Source organism: Zingiber officinale, chromosome 11B (assembly GCF_018446385.1).
Source record: "Zingiber officinale cultivar Zhangliang chromosome 11B, Zo_v1.1, whole genome shotgun sequence".
In the NCBI taxonomy this organism is placed as follows: Eukaryota; Viridiplantae; Streptophyta; class Magnoliopsida; order Zingiberales; family Zingiberaceae; genus Zingiber; species Zingiber officinale.
Genome location: NC_056007.1, coordinates 8648272 through 8669572, shown reverse-complemented (window position 1 = coordinate 8669572; position 21301 = coordinate 8648272). Strand labels below are relative to the sequence as shown.

Sequence of the window (21301 nt, the reverse complement as noted above, 5' to 3'; positions counted from 1 at the left end):
GTCTTCAAGTGAGTCATCTTCTAGTGATGATGAGGTAATTTCTCCCAAGCTTGATAAGATGTATGCCACCATTGCATGCTTAACCAATGCACTAGCTAAATCAAAAGGGAAGGTCAAAAGATTGCAAAATGAATTGAAATCACTCAAAAATGAAATTGTGTCATGTGAAAGTTGCATGCTTCATGAAAATGACAAAAATGATGTTGATGATCTTGAAAAAGAAAATGTATCATTGAAATCACAAGTTGATGATCTTAGATATGCTCTAGTAAAATTTACTTCAAGCTCAAAATACTTAGACATGATTCTAGGAGCTCAAAGAGGCGTGTACAATAAAGCGGGACTAGGTTTCAAATCTCAAGATAAGGAAGTTAAATTCATGTCCCTAATTAGTAGAAACCATGCTTCAAGGGTTAAGGTTGTTCAAGCTTGGGTACCCAAGCAATTTGTTATTGATGCTACCGGACCCAAAGTGTGGGTACCAAAACATTTGGTTCATCGTGTTTAAACAGGCATGCATGAAGGGGGAGCATCCAACAACATGGTTCGTAGATAGTGGATGCTCTAAACATATGACGGAGGACTCATGAAAATTTTCATCATTTAGACACAAAAGTAAAGGTCCGTTTCTTTTGGTAATAGTGGTGAGCTAAAAGTTATAGGAATTGGAGATATTAGAATTTCCGAGAAATTTGTAATAAAAATGTGTTACTAGTAAAAGGCGTGGCTTTTAATCTCTTGAGTGTTAGTCAACTATGTGACTCGGGGTATAGAGTTGAGTTGACTCATCTCGATGCCTAGTCAAACATAGTGAACTAAACACCAATGTTCTCATAGGCCATAGAAAAGAAAATATTTATCAAGTTGAACTATTTGGTGCTACTAATGTGTTTGCTAAGTGTCTCATGTCCAAAGAAGAGGAGGCGTGGCTTTGGCACCGGTGACTCGCTCACACCAACATGAAGAGTATCAAAAATCTCTCGAGGAAGGAGTTGGTGCACGGATTGCCAAAGTTGAAGTTTCAAAAGGACAAAATATGTGATGCATGTCAAATGGGTAAGCAAACCAAAGCTACTCATAAAGGTAAAAATGTTGTAAGTACTTCAAATGCTTTAGAGCTCATTCACATGGATTTATTTGATAGTAGCAAATATAGTTCTTTAAATGGTAGTAGATATTGCTTTGTAATTGTGGATGATTACACTAGATATACATGGGTGTTTTTCTTGAAACATAAGGATCAAACTCTAGATACCTTGATTTCTTTTTGTAATAGAGTAGAAAATGAAAAGGCTCATAAGATAAACAAAATAAGAAGTGATCATGGAGGTGAGTTTGAAAATGATAGATTCACAATTTTTGTGAAAAGGCTATGAACATGAGTTTTCAACCCTAGAACACCTCAACAAAATGGGGTTGTTGAGAGAAAAATAGGGTGTTACAAGAGGCCGCTAGGAGCATGTTAAATGAATATTCACTACATAGTTTCCTATGGGCCGAAGCAATTAATACGGCTTGTTATGTCCAAAATCGAACTTTAATACATAGTTTCTAGGAAAAACACCTCATGAATTGTGGTTTGGTAAACAACCTACAATTAAGCATCTTAGAGTATTTGGGTGTAAGGTCTATATTCTAAACACCAAGGATCACTTGGGAAAGTTTTCCGCTAAGGCGGATGAGGGAATTCTTGTAGGATACTCAAGTCATAGCAAGGCATACCGAATTTACAACAAAAGATCAAAACTAGTTGAAGAATCACTAAATGTTGTATTTGAAGAAAATCCCTCTTTAAACTCTATAAGAACAAACGATGAAGAATTACAATTTGAGTTAGAGAAACTAACACTAAATGAGGTAAATCATCAAGGAGAAGAAAATCAAGAAAGTGATGGTGAGAAAAATGAACCTTTGCCACTTGAACCCGAAATTATAACAAATCAAGACTCAAGACCTACTAGGACTCATGTAAATCATCCCTTAGATCAAGTAGTAGGAGACATTACTCAAGGAGTGAGAACTCGATCTTACTTTAGAAATGAAGGAAGTCAAGTTGCCTTAATATCTCAAATAGAACCAAAAACCATTGATGATGCCTTGTTTGATCCGGATTGGATTTTAGCAATGCAAGATGAATTATCTCAATTTGAGAGAAGTCAAGTTTGGGATTTAGTTCCTAGGCCTAACAACAAATCAATTATTGATACAAAATGGGTTTTTAGGAACAAACTTGATGATAAAGGGATAGTGGTGAGAAACAAAGCTAGATTGGTCGCTAGGGGTTTCAATCAAGTAGAAGGGTTGGACTATGATGAAACTTATGCACCCGTAGCAAGATTGGAGTCAATTAGAATGATGTTGGCCTTTGCCGCCCACAAGGGCTTCAAATTGTACCAAATGGATGTAAAATCAGCATTTTTAAATGGTGTAATAAAAGAAGAAGTATATGTTAAGCAACCACCGGGATTTGAAAATTTGGAGTGTCCAACCCATGTATATAAACTTAAAAAGGCCTTATATGGACTAAAACAAGCTCCTTGGGCTTGGTATGAACGATTGTCAACATTTCTAGTATCAAAAGGGTTTCATAGAGGAAAAATTGATCCTACTCTATTCTTGAAAAATAATGGTAATGATTTGTTTGTGGCCCAAGTATATGTAGATGACATTATTTGTGGTTCCACAAATAAAGACTTTTTAAATGAATTCATTAATCACATGGAGAGTGAATTCGAAATGAGTTTGGTTGGTGAGTTGACATTTTTCCTAGGATTACAAATTAAGCAAACAAAAGAAGGCATTTACATTCATCAATCCAAATATGTCAAAGAGCTATTTAAGAAATTTGGAATGGAAAATGCAAAGGAAATATCTACCCCCATGGCCACAAATACTAAGTTGGATAAAGACATTGAGGGGAAAGAAGTTGACTCCAAAGTATATCGTAGTGCTATAGGAAGTCTTCTATATCTCACGGCTAGTAGACCGGATATACTTTTTGCCGTAGGTATATGTGCTAGGTATCGATCTTGTGCCAAGGAGTCACATTTAAGTGTCGTTAAGCGAATTCTTCGTTATCTCAAGGGGACTCAAAATGTTGGTCTTTGGTATCCTAGAACCGAAACTTTTGACCTAGTGGGCTATACCGATTCCGATTATGCCGGATGCAAGTTGGATCGCAAAAGCACTAGTGGTAGTTGTCAATTTCTAGGGTCCTCTTTAGTAAGTTGGTCAAGTAGAAAACAACATTGTGTGGCTGTCTCCACAAATGAAGCGGAATATATTGCCATGGGAGAGTGGATGACTCATACTCTAGAAGACTATAAACTTACCTATAACAATGTCCAAGTACTTTGTGATAATGTGAGTACAATCAATTTAACAAAAAATCCCGTTCATCATTCAAGAACGAAACACATAGAGGTTAAGCATCATTTTATCCGTGATCATGTAACTCGAGGTGATATCATTTTAAATTATGTTGGATCAAAATCTAACTTAGCCGATATCTTCACCAAACCTCTTCCCGAAGTTGAATTTAGCTTTCTTAGAAGAGAATTGGGAATGTGTTGTATTGATTAAATCAAATCCTCCATGGTCACTTTATAGGTAGAGCCTTTGGGTTCTTCACCTTAATTTTTGCCTCTCACAAACACATAGGGTTATCTTCTTTGTGTGATTTAGATGGGGGTGAGAGGTTAGGAACATTTATCTTGGTCATAATGCTTGTTATGATGCATTAAGTTGGCCAAGAAAAATGATTTTCACATGAAACATTCATTTGTCCAATCATAGGGAAAGCAAGTGTACAACTCATGTGCCCGTTGCCCTACGATTATGATTGGAAATTTCCAATTGATCATGTCACAACTCACTTCTGAAACTTTGGTTGAAGTGTGTTATTGGATGGGGATTATTATGAAAAAGATAGATACAAACTTCCTCATATTTTTGAAGTTTTCAATAATTTGTGGTTTTGTGTAAGTTTTCATTAAGACGAGTTTATTTTTATTAAACTTTATTTTTCCTTGATAATATGGGACATATATAGTGTCTACGCAAAATTTCGTGATTTTTGGAGTCATGTACAATTAGTTGTGCTTTTCCAAATCTTGGTTCTGAAAGTTTTTCAGACATGCAGAACTATCAGGCTTCCCAATCGATTGGTCAATCGATTGGAAGGCTTGAATCGATCAATGGATCGATTCAGAGTACCTCGATCGATCAATGGATCGATTGAGACGCTCGTCGATTTTCCACAAAAGGCATCTGAATCGATCAATGGATCGATTCAGAGAACCTCAATCGATCAATGGATCGATTGAGACACCCTTTCGTTTTTCCACAGAAGGCGTCTGAATCGATCCATGGATCGATTCAGATTTTTGTTCGACTTTCACAGAAGCATTGTGAATCGATCGACCGATCGATTCAATTATTCTCAATCGATCGGTCGATCGATCGAAGCCCTAAAACCCGTCTTAAACCCGTGGATCCGAATCGATCCCTTAATTTTTTCTTTTCTCGTTCTCTCTCTCGACGCGGCTTTTGCCCTAGGCGACTTCCCAGGCGACAGTTCTGCCTGTCTCGATCGTCACTCCGGCGTGCCTCTTCGGCGAAGAGGAGCTATTCCACTTCTCTTCCAGTTCTCTCTCGACACACTGGACAGCTCCTTTCCTCTTCTCCGCGTCCTCACACAAAATGCGGACTCAAAACCCTAAACCTAGGTAAAACTCGTTGCTCTAGTCCTTGTTGTTCCTTTTTTTTGCTCCTATTCTTGACCTAATCTGTATTTTTGTGTGTCTTTGTGCATTGCATTATCCCTCATGCATTGCATTACTTGCATTATCCTTGAATCTTTGCATTACTGTCAAACCATTCACTGTCCCTTCCTCACGCACTTTGTATTCCTTCCCGTTCACTGTCAACCCTGGGCATCTCGTGCATTTGTTTTCTATCCCACAGAAAGAAACAAAAGGTCCATGAATCGGGCGAAGGGTCGTCTGTCCCTTCCTCACGTCCTCAACCTCCCACTGACCCTAGGTTTCCAAATGCTGCAATGCAACAAGCTTTCACCAAAAATGCTTTCAAACTTATATCCCCTAGATCAGTGAATTTGCAATATTATAGATCATCTTGCTTTGATACCTATAATAGGTTCAAACATTATAAACTTGACTCCTTGTTGACTTGTGAGAGGGATATCAATATAGGTCTAGTCTCCGAATTTTATAATAATTTACACACTACAGATGGTGTACATTATCGTACTCGTGTAGCAAAACGGAGCCTAGACTTCTCCTATGAGATTCTTCAATCTTATCTTAAATGTCTACCTTCAGATAATGATTTTGTCTTTTATCCCACTCTTCCCGATGAGCTCCCTCCACCTTTTGAGCGTATTAGCATCGCATCCATGCATCAATTTCTCTTTGGTCGTCCGCGTCCGGATGGGCCAGATGCTCATGTCACCAAATTCTCTTCTCTTGAGTTATCGGCTGAAAATGCCGCTTTGTTTAAGGTGATCATCAACTGTCTTTTCCCCATTGCCTCTCGTGCCCTAGCCACTCTCCGACCGCCTCATATGTTTGCTCTCTATGCCATTCGTCATTCCCTTGACATCAACATCACTCTGAATATCTTTCATTGCATCATCCATTTCACCCAGCCTGTACAGCAGACGATACATATGCCTTTCGGGCATCTTATCACAGATTGGCTGGCGTCCCAGAAGGTTGATGTCTCCAGGGGACGTTTGGAGCACATGACCGTGGCTTATTCTCGGATTTCTTCACGATCTTTCAAGAAGTCGGGTCTGATTGGTGGTCCAGCTGGAGTTAGATGGATCGATGGCCGTGCTTTTGGGGAGGGACCCTGAGCTCGCCACAGGGGGGAGGCATAGGCCTTGGCTCCTGCGGAGGATGAGGCTGAGGAGGAGTTCCATGGGCCAGCTTCTCCGAGTTTTGAGGAGACGGTTTCCACTCGCCTTGAGGAGCTGACCCTGGAGGTAGCCAGCCTGCGTACCACGATGGATACCGTGGTCCAGCAGCAGACTTCGATGCAGCGGACTCTGGATACACTAGTGGACTTAGTGGGCTCGTGGGTGACGGTTCACCCGTCTCAGTCTGGTCCATCCACCGCCCCTGTTCCTCCTGCTGAGGATGCCCCTGATCCTGACTCTGCGGCGGTTCCTGCTCCGGCTACTACGTCCGCTCCAGCTGCTGATCCTGATCCCACCCCTCCTGGAGACGAGCTTATCGAGTTTTATGTTCTTATATGATGTATTTTTATCTTGTTGTATGGATGGTTGTTCTGGGGTCCTTTTTGTGAACTCTCTTTTATTTTGAATGTATGATATACTTTTATGCTACCCTCTCCTTTTGATTCTAATTTTCAGTGTTGTTCTGTTCTGTTGATATATGTGTGTTTTAGGGGGAGCATTCCTTGGATTTATCGTATTTGCTTTGTGCACTTATTGAGGGGGAGTTATTTGCTTTTGATTTTTGACAAAGGGGGAGATCTATGTTGAAGTTTATGCTTATTGCTTATGACTATCTTAGTAAATTAAAATCAAGATTACTGCAATTATGAAATTATTATTTCAGCAAGCTACAATCATTATTTATCATTGTATTGGAAATTAGCCTAAACTTAAATAGATTGTCAAACATCAAAAAGGGGGAGATTGTTGGTGCAATTATTTAAGTTTAGGTTAATCTGTTGGAACTAACTTGAGTTACGAGGGTGTAGGATAAGAGAAGACCAAGAAGGTCGAGAGTCGGATTCTTGGCAAAAGAGTTCTTGCGGTCGGAAGACCGGATGCAAGGCAAGAGAAGTCCAGAAGGTCGGGGCCAGATTCTTCACAAGAATAAGTTCATGTAGGTTAAAAAATATACGGGCCATTTGGACTTGTGAGCTGAGCCTAACCTGGCACGCGAGCCGCGATTTGCGCAGTCAGCGGGCCACACAATTCGATTGGGACCGTTACGAGCATGTCTAAAACCGTTGCCGGACCGGAATCGACACCTCATAAGTCGATCATTGCGACTACGACGGCATTCGGCCACTACGATCGATCGATCGATCGATCGATCGCGATGTTTGATGGCCGACTCGAAGCGCAAGCAATCGATCCAAGTCAAATAAAAAGATCTGCACCGTCGATCTTGACGCGATGGCTTCCAACGGATAGTTGTGAATCGATTGGAATATGACCTCAATCGATCCACGGCGACGGCGGCGTGAGAAACGGCTAGTTTTCTCAACGTATAAAGCACGGAAAGAAACGGGAAAACACATACAACGAAACATATACTGTTCCATTGCTCTCCAAGCCTTGAAAAAGCTCTCAAGTGATAAAGATTCAAAAGCAAAGGGTTCAAGCTCCTCTCTACTACGTACTGAAATCTCATCTGCAAAGAAGAAGCTGGTTAAATCTAGTAATCCTTCTCTACTTCTTCTTTGTAGCATTTGTGATATTTATTTTGAAGAAAAGGGAGAGGTGTATTTCTGTTAAGGTTTCTCCACCTTCGGTGTGATTCCGAGAAGGAGGGTTTTCGATAGTGAAAGAGTGTGAGTGGTGTGGATCCTTGGATTAGTCACCTCTTTTGAGGAGGTGGATACCAAGTAAATACCGGTGTTAGCATTGCCTTTAGATTTCCGCTGTGCAAAACAAAGTTGGTCAGCAAAAGAAGTGAGTCATTCACCCCCCCCTCTAGCTCAACCGATCCTAACAAGAAGTTGCTGTCTCACGGTTGTCATGGTTTTCTGTTGTCGTTGATCAGTACTGAGGACAGTAGTAGTTCGCAGCTCTCCGACGTTCCTGTTGTCCGGGAATACCCAGATGTATTTCCAGAGGAGCTGTTGCCTCGAAGGCCGGTGGAGTTCGCTATTGGTGATTAGTGAACCGCGACATCGAAGCTCCGTGATCGTATGGCACCAAAAGAGTTGAGCGAGTGAAGGTTCAATTCCGGGAGCTTTTAGGGAATTCATTCGCCCTAGTGTTTCACCGTGGGGTTCTCCAGTATTTGTCAAGAAGAAAGACGGCACCGTGAGGTTATGTATTGACTACTGACAGGAAATAAATACCCCTACCACGGATAGAGGATTTGTTTGATCGCTCAGTACTTGATGTATTCTAAGATTGATCTGCGATCCGGATATCATCAGTCGAGGTTCTATTCAGAAGACGACTTTCCGTACGAGATACGGTCATTATGAGTTTTGGTAATGCCGTTTGGGCTTACAATGCTCCAACGGTGTTTATGGACTTGATGAACCGTCTTTCCGGAGTATCTGGATCGGTTTGTTATCGTTTTCATTGATGACATATTGGTACTCTCGTTAGGAGGAGCACGGCGTCTTCGCATCTTGGAGATTCTTCGACGACATTTGTCTGCGAAGTTCAAGTGTGCATTCGGTATCCTCGATCGGTTTTCCGGGACACGTGGTTTCTAGCGGTATTTCATTGATCCTCGGAAGATCGAGGTCACATGGGAGCAGTAAAGTCGATTAAGAGATCCTGATTTTCTAGGATTGGCGGATATTACCGCGTTTTGTCGAGGGCTTCTCGCGTATTGCTATGCCACTGACACGCCTGAAGGCGTGAAGTTCTTATGGTCCGAGGATTGCGAGACCGGAGCTGAAGCGAGATTAGTGTCGGCTCCGGTTTTGGTTTTACCTTCCGGAGATGATGTTTGTACTTTACACCGACGCGTCTCTACAGGGTTTGGGTACGGCAGAGTAGTCTCTTATGCTTCTCGTCGGTTGAAGGAGCATGAGAAGAACTACTCGATTCATGACTTGGAGTTAGCCGCCATCGTCTTTGCTCTGAAGCTTTGGCGTCATCATTTATACGGTATCACATTTGAGATTCTCACGATCATAAGAGTCTCGAATATATTTTCACTCGGAAGGAGCTTAATCTCCGAGGAGATGGATGGAGTTCTGAAGGACTACGATTGTACCATTAGCTACCATCCGGGAAAGCTAATGTGGTTGCAGAATACTCGAAGTCGGAGGGACTTTGGCTTGCCGGATTCGATCACGGACTTGATTGAGTTTCTGAGTTAGATCTTGAGGAGCAGGAACCGAAGGGTATTCTTGTTACCATGGTTGCTCGATCGTCGATCGAGACGAGGATCCGAGAGGCAGCTAGTGATCGGCATTTGCGGTTTATTAGCGATCGGATAGCTTAAGGCGGATCGAATTTACGAGACGAGGAGGTATCGTATACTTAGGCGATTATCGTACCTCGGTCTCATCCGGTCTTACAGAAGCTACTTGAGGCACACCGTTCTCGATTTGCGATTCATCCAGCGGAACCCGTATGTATCGAGACTTGAGGCGTTCTATTGGTGGAACGGCATGAAGAAATAGTGGATTTCGTAGCTAGGTGTCTTGTTTGTCGGTGAAGGTGAGCACCGAGACCGCAGGGTTACTTGATGATTCTATTCACAGTGGAAGTGGGATCACATTACTATGGACTTTGTGGTAGGGTTCAGAGGACACGACGAGGCCGTGATTTGGGTAATCGTTGATCGATTAACCAATCCGCGCACTTTCGGAGGACTGATCCCTGGATCGATTAGCGGATCTGTATTAGAGAGATTATCACTACGTGGTGTTCCGTTGAGTATCATTTCGGATAGAGATCCACGGTTCACGCGTCTCGTTTACGGCGAGTCTGCGGCAGCCTTGGGCGGCTCCGTTCGATCTGACCTTCCGTCCATGAGCGGATGGGCGGTCGAGGCGGACCATTCGGGCGTTAGAGGACTGCCGAGGTCGTATGTTATGGATTTCGGAGGCGTTGGGAGGACCATCTGCGTTGGTAGAGTTTACCACAACAAGCTTCCATTCGGCTATCCGGATGGCACCGTTTGGCGTTGTATGGTAGACCTTGTCGGACACCGTCCTTTGGGATGAGGTTGGAGAGGCTCAGTTGTTGGGACCTCATAGAGTTCAGATGCAGAGTTGGTCCGTATTATCAGACGGAGGATGTCGGAGGCGCAGGATCGCCGAAGAGTTATCTTGATCGGAGACGCAGACCATTAGAGTTCTCTGTTGGTGACCATGTATTCTGCGAGTTTCACCCACGAAAGGGTGAAGAGATTTGGCCTCGGTAAGCTAGCTCCATGATACATTGGTCCCTTCGAGATCTTGGAGAGGATCGGAGCGATGGCTGCACTTCCACCGTCCCGGGCGCGCGATGTATTTCATGTATCCGTGCGAGGAGATATGTACCGATCCGGCGCGTGCTAGCAGATATCGATTCGATTCGGCTGACATTACCTATGAGGAGGTTCCGATGGATTCTCGGCCGGAAGGAGCGTCGGTTCTGGAACAAGACCATTGGTTAAAGTCGGATGGCAGCATCATTCGGACGAGCAGGCTACTTGGGAGCTCGAGGACACTATCCGAACTCGATATCCCCATCTTTTCACTTGAGGTATGTGATTTATTTACCGTTCAGCATTTATACTCTATATCTGTTACTAGTACTTGCTGATGGTAGATACTGAAATTTGGGGACCAAATTTTTATTAGTGGGGGAGAATGTAAAATACCGGAAATAGGCGGATATGAATAAGGGAATTTTCCGGAATTTTTGGACATTTTTCGGGAATTTTTCGGAGCTTGTACGGACGAGTTCACGAGGATAAAAACGGGGCCCCGAGAAAGCCTGTTTGGGCTACCCATTTAAGAGAGGAAAAGATTTATTTATTTATCTCTTTTTCCTTTTCTTATTTATTATCTTATTTCTTTTAATTCCTCTCATTCTCGCCGTTCTCTCTTATCTCCCCGACGCCGCCGAGCCTTCTCCTCCTCCTTGCCCTAACCGCCGGCCGGCGGTTTCTTCTTCCCGAACGCCGGCGGCCGGTTCATTGCCGGAGCCCTAGCACCGCCGCCCGACCGCCTGCCTGAGCCAAACTCCTCTCCTCTGCTTGCCCTAGCCACCCGGTGCCGCTTGCCGGCGATCTTCCCCGAGCCTTAGTCATCTTCTCAGCCTCGTTTTCTCCACCCGACGGCGTCGCCATCCGTAGTGTCGCCGGCCTTCTCCACCCCGTCGCCTCTGCCCTAGCCGAACCTTGAAGGTAAGGGCTATACCAAGCTGTGTTGTGGATTTGATCTACGGAGGGGACTTCTTATTTCTTGGGTCTTGATTTTCTTCCTTGTTTCGATCTCGTCACGAGAAATTGGAGAGGCAGGGGGAAACAGTGAGGAAGGGCTCTGCTGTGCAGTGTTCCGACAATAACAATTAGAGTTCAGATAAATTTATTTGTGGAGGATCAACAAACACAGCTACGAGATAGGTAAGGAAATTTAGGTATTTTTGGTTTGAGGCTCAGATTTACAGAGTTATGGGTGCTGCCTAATTGATAGTATAGGGTATTTAATTGTTGTTGTGGATTTTATTTTGATCCTGGTAGTGTGGAGGATTTTTCAGCAGCAAGCAACCTTTCACTGCAGTCATTTGGATTGTGAACTGAGGTAAGGTTTAGGGTTTTACTTTGATCATGTTGTTGATGATTGATTGATAGGATTAGGTAGTTTGGAATTGATCTAATGGTGGATTGGGGATTAGGTAACTAACCCTAATTTATCGTTAGACTTTATTTAGATAAGTTGATGATTATTATTTAGGGTTTTGCCCTAAATGGTTTTAAGGGTTTATTTAGCAATTCATTCAAATTTTAGCTAAATAAAAATGTATTTATTGGATACAGGACTTTGACGCGAGACGAGTATCTCGATGTCGGATTTGGACATTCCTATTGGAGGCGGGTACTTTTGACTTATGTCATTTGATATGCTTAGTAATTAAATTAACATGTTGCATTAATTGTGTTTCTTATCTGTTTCGGTTAATCACTACCCAAATCTTACATGCTTGATTGATTGATTGGTTTTGCTCTTAGGGTATATTTTAATCATACTTATAGAGTGTTGATATCCATATCCCGTGTTCGGGACCTAGGTTTTATACCTTATACCTTTGGATTGTTTTGGATTCGTTGACCTTTGATGCGTTTTATATATATGTGGATTAGGTCGGGATATTCTTGTGGTTAGTGCCATGTACCATTGCATGATGTGCGATAGTCAGCTCCATTATTGTTGAGCACATCGCCGATTCGTGGATCTGCACACACCACTCGTGGGTTAGTGGTCGATTCAGAGTGTGTTGCGTGAGGGACTCTGTTAGGCACCGTTGGTCCGCTCGTGGGTAGTGTGACACTGAACGTGTTATCCGTGCAGGATTCCTCCCGTCTTTGAGTCTGGGAGTTGAGGCATTGCACTCCCCATCATGATTTGGGGTAGGAGGATAGGTGTACTCCGATCCCGTCCACTCGGTCACTCATCGGGAGTAGTGACGACAGAGTGCACGGTGTCACCGCCCTACCCACTCGGCCTCATTATGTGTGTGAGATGATCGTGGCGTCGGGGTGACGGGGCATCATTGGCATCATATCGTGATCGTTTATTGCTGTGTTTGTGTATCTGCGTATTGTTTGGATACTATGTTTGGCGTCATCTGATTTCCTTATCCTCGATTGTTTGACCTTATACTCGGGACTGGTTAGTCTGATTTCTCTGTTTATTTCAGATGTATTCTTATCTTTCTTATCGGAGACTGCATGATTAGTGCTAGGTGTTGTTTCTTTACTTGCATATCAGTATCCACTGAGTGTTGGACTCACCCCGCCTCCATTGTTGTTATTTTCAGGTTGATGCTGCCAGGAGGGAGTTCCAGTCGCTAGTCCCCACAGCACGTAGTGCTAATCCTCTGCTGGGTTGAGTTGTTATTTTATTTTAGTTTTTCTCTATCAGACCTTGTTTTAGTCTTATTTTGGATTTTTCATATGGATATTGTATGAAATCCTTTCGTTTGATGGACCTTTGGTATGATTTGGATTTTATTCTACTATATGCCTGCCTGGACGGCAGAAGAGGTGAGTTCGGCGGTTTTGAGCTTTACGAGTGTAGTTGAGTAGGGTGGTTTTTGAGTCAGAGTATTATTACTGCGTGGTTGTGTCAGTGCTGAATATATATATAAACTGCGTGGTGATTGGTTTTTTATTATTGTTATGATTCCAGCCGCATGTGGCTGAGTATTTAGTGCTTGTAGAAAATTTTTGATTGTCCGCCGTACAGGGGAGATGCTGCCGAAATTTTCTCGGACAAGGTCTCCTCTGGGGGCGTGACAGTTGAACTAATATTTTGTAGTAGTTCAACCAAAATTGAAAATTATCAATGCTGAAATTTCACTTCTGCAAGTTCTCTTCATTATCTATGTCAAGATTTGCAAACAAATATTTACTCACAGGATCATATAATATCTACAAGTATAGTTCATTTGAAGGAGAAATACAAAATAACATAGAATAGTGATGATGTATGATTTAGAATGTCCAATAACTAACAGTGCCAACAAAAATAATGAGAAATATCGATAAGTTGGAATCATGAATAATCTAACAAAACATAATAAGGTTATAATGTGCAAAATTAAAGCACAAAAATTAGTTTCTTGATTTAACCCAGAATTAAGATATCAGACTTACAATTTTCCTGTTCAAAGTGCAAACGTGGCTCTCTGAATGAATTAGATCTAATCCTTCCTTTAATCAAATTCTTAATGCCATCCAGATGATTTTCATCAGCTGACACACGTTGAGTTCCAGCATTGCCAGAAGAAACAGGAGTTTGGCCCAGAAATTCATTTTGTTCAATATTACTACTACTCAAATATCCAGACTGAATGGATATATCTGTTTTATCTGTATTCTCTTTGATGTTTGACACCTTCCAAAATTCAGTAAATTTTGATTGGATATCAAATGGCGTTGTTTTGCCAACCCTAGAGTCCTTAGTACAATCAGAAGGCAACTGTAGCCTCAAGCTATCTCTTGGAACAATCACCGGTACTATATCTGCTTTGTTGGTCTGAAGGTTGGATGTGGACTGAAGTTTTGATAAACTTCTTTTTACAGAGGAAGAAACAGATGCTGGTGCTGTCAGAGGTACTCTCGTGCTAGCACATGCCCCAATTCTTTGAGGGGTACCTGGAGCACTGACTGTTGCTTTAGATATAAAGCATTACAGAAAAGAGAAATATTAATATCTCATACTTTTCCAAACACATGAAATGAAAAATGCAATAATAACTATTCGAATAGCCTACCTGGTAATGATTTTGTCTCAGAATTTGTTTCAGAACTTTGTAATATTGATAATCTCCTCATACTTGACTTTATGTTATCAGCTGGCATAGATGGATTATCATCTGATGTAGACTTTTGGCCTGAATGACCATTTAATCTAGGACTAGCAATTGCATATGGTTCAATGCATTGCATTTCATAACATCAGCTAGTATTAAACTTTATATTTACAGATTTAGTGGCAATTTAATGTTTTCTCAAGAAGCAAAAAATATATTTTCAAGGCTAATCAGAATGAATAAGAACACGCACAGACAGGTCCACAACCCATACGCCAACACAACTTTGATTGTATGAACATCCAAGAAGTTTTCCCTCGTGAACATTCATATCTGATAGTCTAGACCATCCCACATCTACATTATCATGGCATACTATTGGTTCCCAAGAAAACACCTGGACAAAATTGGTATTAGTGCTTGGTGAGAGGTGCCATTAAACAATGAAGCAATTGAGTGTACCTTCAGACTTTCATGCAAACCACAGAGGAATGTTCTCCCATCAGGATTAAATGTCATAGAACGTACACCAGAAGCCTGGAGGCAATTTCAGTAAGTGAACCACACAAAATATAAGTGATCTAGTATTCAGAACCATAATTCATTTGTGGAGCTGCCGCCAGGTTCATTATAATGTGGTCAAAACCAAGGTCAAAAGTACATAAAAATCCAAATGTATTTCTTTATGGAAGTTTTCACAAAGTTAGTATATTGACTGATGGAACAAAAACGACCAAATCAAAGTGAGAGCAAAAAACAGAGAATACAGCTATAACTAGCATCATGTTCTATGAAGATCATAGTTCAACTTAGACAAGAGAAATGCTCATTTTCCTGCATGGCTCCATCAAAGTGAAGAAGAGATAAATAGCATACTGTTTAAAAAAAAAAAATCTAGTAAAAAAGTAATAACCACTGGGATGAATTCCTGAAATCACATGTGATGTAACCACTGGGATGAATTCCTGCAATCACATGTGATGTCAGCAATTTATGTTATGTCATGTTAACTTTATCATGAACAGGTCATGCCATTCTGCATCAATATAAAATAAAAAATAAATAAAAACATAAGTTAGTTATTTTTTAAAAATAGTTTATGTGATGTAAAATCAGTTAAACTCCCAAAATGGAAATCTACGTGCTGTTAAAAAGTTGCTAATTTTAAAAGAAATTATGTGATAAATGGATAAACTTCAGTCATGTTTCCATATTTGCACCTTACTGTATGATTTCTGGATTTTATTCTAATATTTATTTCAGAACGTGTCACATTCATGCTGGATTTTATTTCTGGATTTCTGGTCGAGTTTGATATTATCAGGCCTCAAATTGGAGAAATCTTAGAGGCGATTAGAAGAACCAAACTACCAAGTTTCATGCTTTGAGATTTTCAAGTAGGTGATCAAGATCAAATTTAGTTGACAACTCTTACACTCAGCCCATGATTTATCCTGTTGCCCTCTGATAGATGAGCTGACAGCAATTCCCTATTGTAGCTAGACACACGTAAGTATCAGTGTGTTTTCATCTCTTCAAGGAGCTGTTCAAGCTAATTTAGTTCACTCTATAATATCAGCCCATGACTAGGAATTCTATTGTCCTTTGACAGATGTCAATTTCCTGTGCTAGATTAACATGGAGCTAAATCTCAAGTTATTCAAAGAAAGCTCAAACCAAACAGTAATCAATGGAAGCAAAGTTTTGGAAGATAAATTTTAAACCAAAGCATTAACACTACTACAAATGAATGCATGCTTTCCCACAAGTGACGGGAATGACTACATTAATATATTATTAAACATACATGAGTAGGCCTACTAACGAGAAGGGGAAAAACAATTTAACTACATGTTATTTGGGAATCCAACAAAAGATTTTGGAGAGACTGAAAACTAAAAATGGAGAAAGCAATTTCCGCATGAAGGTATACCTCAGGCCCAGAAGACCCTATTAATTCAAAAGTCTCGAGATCCCAGAATTTAACAGTCTTATCAGCTGAACCTGAAAATCATTAGCCAACATTAATTCATGATAATTAAGAACACCGCACCACAAATGAGATCAAATTATGTTTTATTCAATGTTTCATCCATGAGCAGAAGACATGCTATGCAAAAAAATACACTATGAAGTTCCGTATGCAAATCATTTTTGTATATATCCATATAGAACCCCTGAAACCACAGGATTCTTTCTACTGAACAAAAAAAATCTTCAACTCCATGACTGTCACACTTTGCCCCAGTAACTGCAACTAATGATGGGATGATTCTACACTTTTGCAAAATATCACCAACCTACTAGCAAAAACACCCTAGTGTCTTCTATCTGTCAATAAACACCAAGCGGAATCTGATGATTGCACTTGGTAGCATATTCATTTACGAGCAAGAGATACACAGTAGAACCATTAAGAGAATGAAAAATAGGAAATCAATAAGGTTCACTTAAGAAAAGAATGAAAAATGTAGCATTTTGGGATGCAAACAAATTGTAGATGAACATAGGAACATGCAACAAAGAAATATTTCTCATTACACTTCAAGCAAGCCCCTTCTAACATAGTAACACGGAACAAAGAGAAGTGCCGAATAAAAGTTGATAGGTAAAAAAGAAAGATTCAAAGAAAATTAACCATATGCTTTATCAGAATCGACAACTGAGAAATGAAAAATGATCTGCAGTCTGGATCTGATAGCTCACGTGTTTAGATATTTATGTCAACACATTGCAGAAGATAACTTGATATGAACAACCTGACTAAGCTGGCAAGTTATAATCCCTAGAACGACAATCTCTGACAAGCAAACTTCCAACAAGTCAACCATTTAGATATTAATATATGCCCAGTCTCTTAGTAATGGCATGTTTACTAGGAAAAAAAATAATAGAAATAGAAATGAATTCATCAATTTTTTAAAATCTTATATTTACTTGGAAGGAAGAGGCAACGAGGAGGAATCTAATTTCATCCAATTACTCAATATTAGTTTGACCTAAATAGGATGAAAGGGAAGTGAAACTAAATTGGATCCTTTATTAAACACAAGTGAATTTAATTTCTTCATTTTGATTTTGCCAGACTAAAAAAGGCAAATGGAAAGTGGGTGGAAGGAAGATCATATAACTTCTCTTTTTTCCTTTTTCCCACAAATAAGCTACTTTCTTTTTTCGTTTCCTTTCGGTTTAGCCCCTGGATAAACATGATGAATGTAAGTTGGTGGATTGAAGATAATGCCATTACCCTTTTTGCCTTTTCCCCACTATTAACCTAGTTCAGCTCCTTTATGTTAATGCAGCAAAATTAACATTGAGGCTAACCTGTTGCCAGCAGAAACTCATGAGGATGAAAATCAATACACTGAATTTGACCCTCATGGAGCTTGAATTCATGTAAAAGCTTTCCAGCAGTAAGATCCCATAGCTGTTCACAAAACATATAGACAAATACATATTAGATTGGCATGCCTAGGCTATGCATACCTAAACAGGTAGAATAACGTGTTTAAAAAAAAACAGAAACTTCTCCAGAAAATTATGTTATGTTGATGTGAAAATTTACAAAAACAAACAAAAAATACAAATATTCATGTTGTTGACATCAAGGGTGAAGAAAGAAGTTTAAATTAACAATTGTAAATCTTATGAGAACAATAAAACACACTAAACAAGAGATAGAGGCAAAACCTTTATAATATTGTCTTCCCCACCAGAAACAACCCATCGGCCATCAGGGGTGAATTTAATAGCATTAATCCCTCTTGTATGGCCCTTGTAGGTATGGATGCATCCCTTTCTTCTCATATCCCATATTTTAAGATTTGTATCTAGTGACCCAGACGCAAAGAATTCACCAAATGGATGAAAATCAACCGCTATACAGTTTGACCTATGACCAGTTAGAGTGCGAATAACTGCATAAGGCAAAATAAAAGAACCAAAGATGTCAAGCAGCTTGCTTTTTCTTTGTGATGATCTAGACTTTAGAATTGCTACAACAAGTGTCTTACTCTTTGCCTCTTCTAAATCCCACAATTTTATTGACCCACTAGTTGCACCAGCAGCAACCAATACCTCTGATGAATCAAAACTTACCGATTCAACTGCGCTCATATGGCCACTTAGGCTCTGCAAAGCATTTAACCAGTAGTAAGACATATATGCACCATCATAAGTAAAAAAAAAATAGTAATATGAAATACAAATCTGTAACAAGCTCACAAATATGCGACAGGAAAAAGAAATACCCACCAAAATAGCATTGGGCTTTCCAATAGCCCAAACATTGACCTTGTGGTCCTCCCCTCCCGTCACAAGGACCCTTGACGTCTTCCTCCCAATCTTTAGGCAATTCACATTGGAAGAATGAGCGACAAACTCCTCTAGATTTCATCGTTAAGGTTTGCAAATCCCATTTCCAAATTACAGAGATCAACAAATCCAGACAAGGTAAGATATCAAAGTCGCGTTTTTTTTCCCCTTGAACAATAACACATCTAGTTACCAGCCCCAAAAAAAGGTAAGGCCAGACCATATACATTACACGAAATATTGACGAACATTCCCTAATGGAAGCCCAAAAGGAAGAAAAAAAAAGTAAGGGAGAAAAAAACCCTAGTTCAAGCATAAATTCAACCAGAAGCTGGGAGGAAGAGGGAAAAGGATACGTAGCTTGTAAGCCCGTTTAGTGGCCGCCATGAAACTGGCGTCCAAAAGACAAGGGATAATGCGTTGTTCCTCGTCCCGCAACGATCCAGCAATCCCCAAACTCGGAGTCAAAATCAACCTCTCTCGTCATGAACCATACCTCTCGAGCGCGCGGGGGGTCTCACGAGACCCGCTCCTCATGTTCCAACGAATCACGCACAACGAACCCGGGCGCCTAAGAAGACCGCTCCGATGCAGACCACGGCCGACCGCTGCCGGCAGCGCCCTCTACCGCGGCCGCTGCGACGCTATAAACCGCCGAAACGGACCAAAAAAGAAGGGATTTTGGAGACGAGGAAGGAATTGAAATGGAGTAGGAGGAAGGAAGAGGAAGTGGAGCTTTCTCGATTTGAAGTATTGTCTTATGAATGGTTTGGTTAAAAAACAAGAGCATCACTAATTAATTATATAGAGGGATTTTCAATAGTTTTAAAAAAAAAAATTTAAATAAAATTATAAATATATATTATCAAAATATACACAACGTATAAAAATAATCATGAAAATCTTTATATCATATCTAGAAGGGAAATTATATACATGCGTTCACTCGGATACCATTTCTCTGTGTATCATGTGTTGGTCATCTACTCGTCCTCCATATACAATATCGAAGATGAAGTATCGATCGTCACAATCCATCTTTATATGTCACAAATCATTAGATATTTTTCTCGCTTGAATAGAACATTTTAGTACGTTGATTATTCGTTGAGAAATCACTTGTGCATCTGTATTTATCCGATAGGCGAACTAGACAAAAATTAATGTTAACTTTAGAGTGTATATAAAAATTTATTTAATATGTGTAGGATTATAACTTAGTCAAATTTTATGATGTTCAAATTTATTTAAAAAGATAATTAAGTCCTAAAATAAATTGAGTTGTTGAAATACTATTGAAGTTTAGCTTAGTTTCTTTTTATGAGTTTGACTTGAACTTGATTTGTTTAAATATTATCAAAGCTCTGAATTCAAGTTTATTTATTTGTTTGAAACTTTTACACAATAAGTTTATTTGGTTGATTATTGAGTTTGATAATGTAAATTTGTTTGTTCATTTTGACAGTTCTTTATTTTTTTAGCATGTTGATAAAAGTTCTACTGATAAATATCATTCACGAATATTGTTCACGAATATTAATGAGCTGACACCCCAAGGCTTAGTGTGGTGGTAAGAGATGTGATTCATTTCTCAAATAATCATGATTCAATTCTCACGCACAATATATCTATGGTGATTGAACTATTAGTGAAGCTAGGCCGCCACATCAGGAGCTACCATGTTTCCTAGATTTACTTGGTTACCTCAAGATTAATCGGATTGTAAGATATAGATACCCGATATATATAAAAAGAAATAAACATTTAAATTTATTTATTTAATTAATTTTGTCTATATTCAACAAATATAAGTAACTTTTTACCAAATTAAACATCAATCCTGTTTGCAAACATTTAATTTATTTACAATCCTAAAATAGGTGAATCATATTTTTTATTTTAAAAATATTTTTTTATTAAAGTATTGTTGTAGTTACAGAATAGTTGATATATGTTAAAAAATTAGTTATAAAAACATATTATATACAGAGCTTTTATATATCAAAATATTTAACTTAATCAAAATTACTTAAATTATATTAAAAATACTTTAAAAATATTAGCAGGAGTATTCAAAGTGATTAAGATGTTATAACAAATTTAAAATATTTTCTTATTAAAATAATTTTAACTAATTTGATAAAAAAAATATAAAAAAGGTTTATATATATATTTTACAAGTTAAATTTTAAAAAGTAAATTGTTAATATGTCGTAAATGAAATACTTAATATCTATTACAATATTAATTATTGGAATAAAAATACGATGACAATATTATTTTTTTAATAAAAATGATAATTAAAGATGATCTTTTATTTTTTTACTTAAGAGATATTTCATATTTCTAATATATATATTTTTTTATCAAAAATAGAATATGTTTTTGACACATAATTACATTCTATCAAAAAAAAGAATTTAATTTTACATAAGTATTTATTAACTTTTTTATATATATTAATATAAAGGTGTCACTCACACTTTTTAATAACATTTTAAAGATTGTTAAAATATATTTTTTTTCATTTTTTTTTATGGTGAGGTTTTTATTTGACAATTAATTTTTTTATTGAAATATGGAAAATAATAATAATTTGTTGGTGCAACTTTAATTAATAGACGGGGGCCACTTTATCATGCTTCACACCATCTTTTTGGGCTTGATGTCGAACACAAGCATCAATTCAATGCGTTCGGCAATTGATGTGTCTTTCTCGTGGAGCAATTAGATATCATTTTCTTTACCATGTGAATTATAATT

The 21301-nt window shown here is 39.1% G+C and overlaps 1 protein-coding gene across 4 annotated transcripts in view; it reads right to left on the bottom strand.

The window, feature by feature from the left end:
* LOC122034231 (katanin p80 WD40 repeat-containing subunit B1 homolog KTN80.4-like) overlaps positions 1-19307 on the bottom strand; it is a 31235-nt gene extending 11928 nt beyond the window's left edge. For 3 of the 4 annotated variants that reach the window (XM_042593385.1, XM_042593386.1, XM_042593388.1), the window contains exons 1-10: positions 18895-19307; positions 18479-18609; positions 18238-18355; positions 17915-18141; positions 17549-17651; positions 16158-16228; positions 14687-14761; positions 14478-14621; positions 14186-14354; positions 13566-14084 (exon numbers count right to left, since the gene is read on the bottom strand). In XM_042593385.1, coding sequence (XP_042449319.1) covers positions 13566-14084; positions 14186-14354; positions 14478-14621; positions 14687-14761; positions 16158-16228; positions 17549-17651; positions 17915-18141; positions 18238-18355; positions 18479-18609; positions 18895-18925 — 1588 coding nt within the window. In that variant the 5' untranslated portion in view covers positions 18926-19307. The remainder of the gene's footprint in view (positions 1-13565; positions 14085-14185; positions 14355-14477; positions 14622-14686; positions 14762-16157; positions 16229-17548; positions 17652-17914; positions 18142-18237; positions 18356-18478; positions 18610-18894) is intronic. The other variant, XM_042593387.1, reaches the window with a different exon arrangement.
* Positions 19308-21301: the final 1994 nt, after the last annotated feature.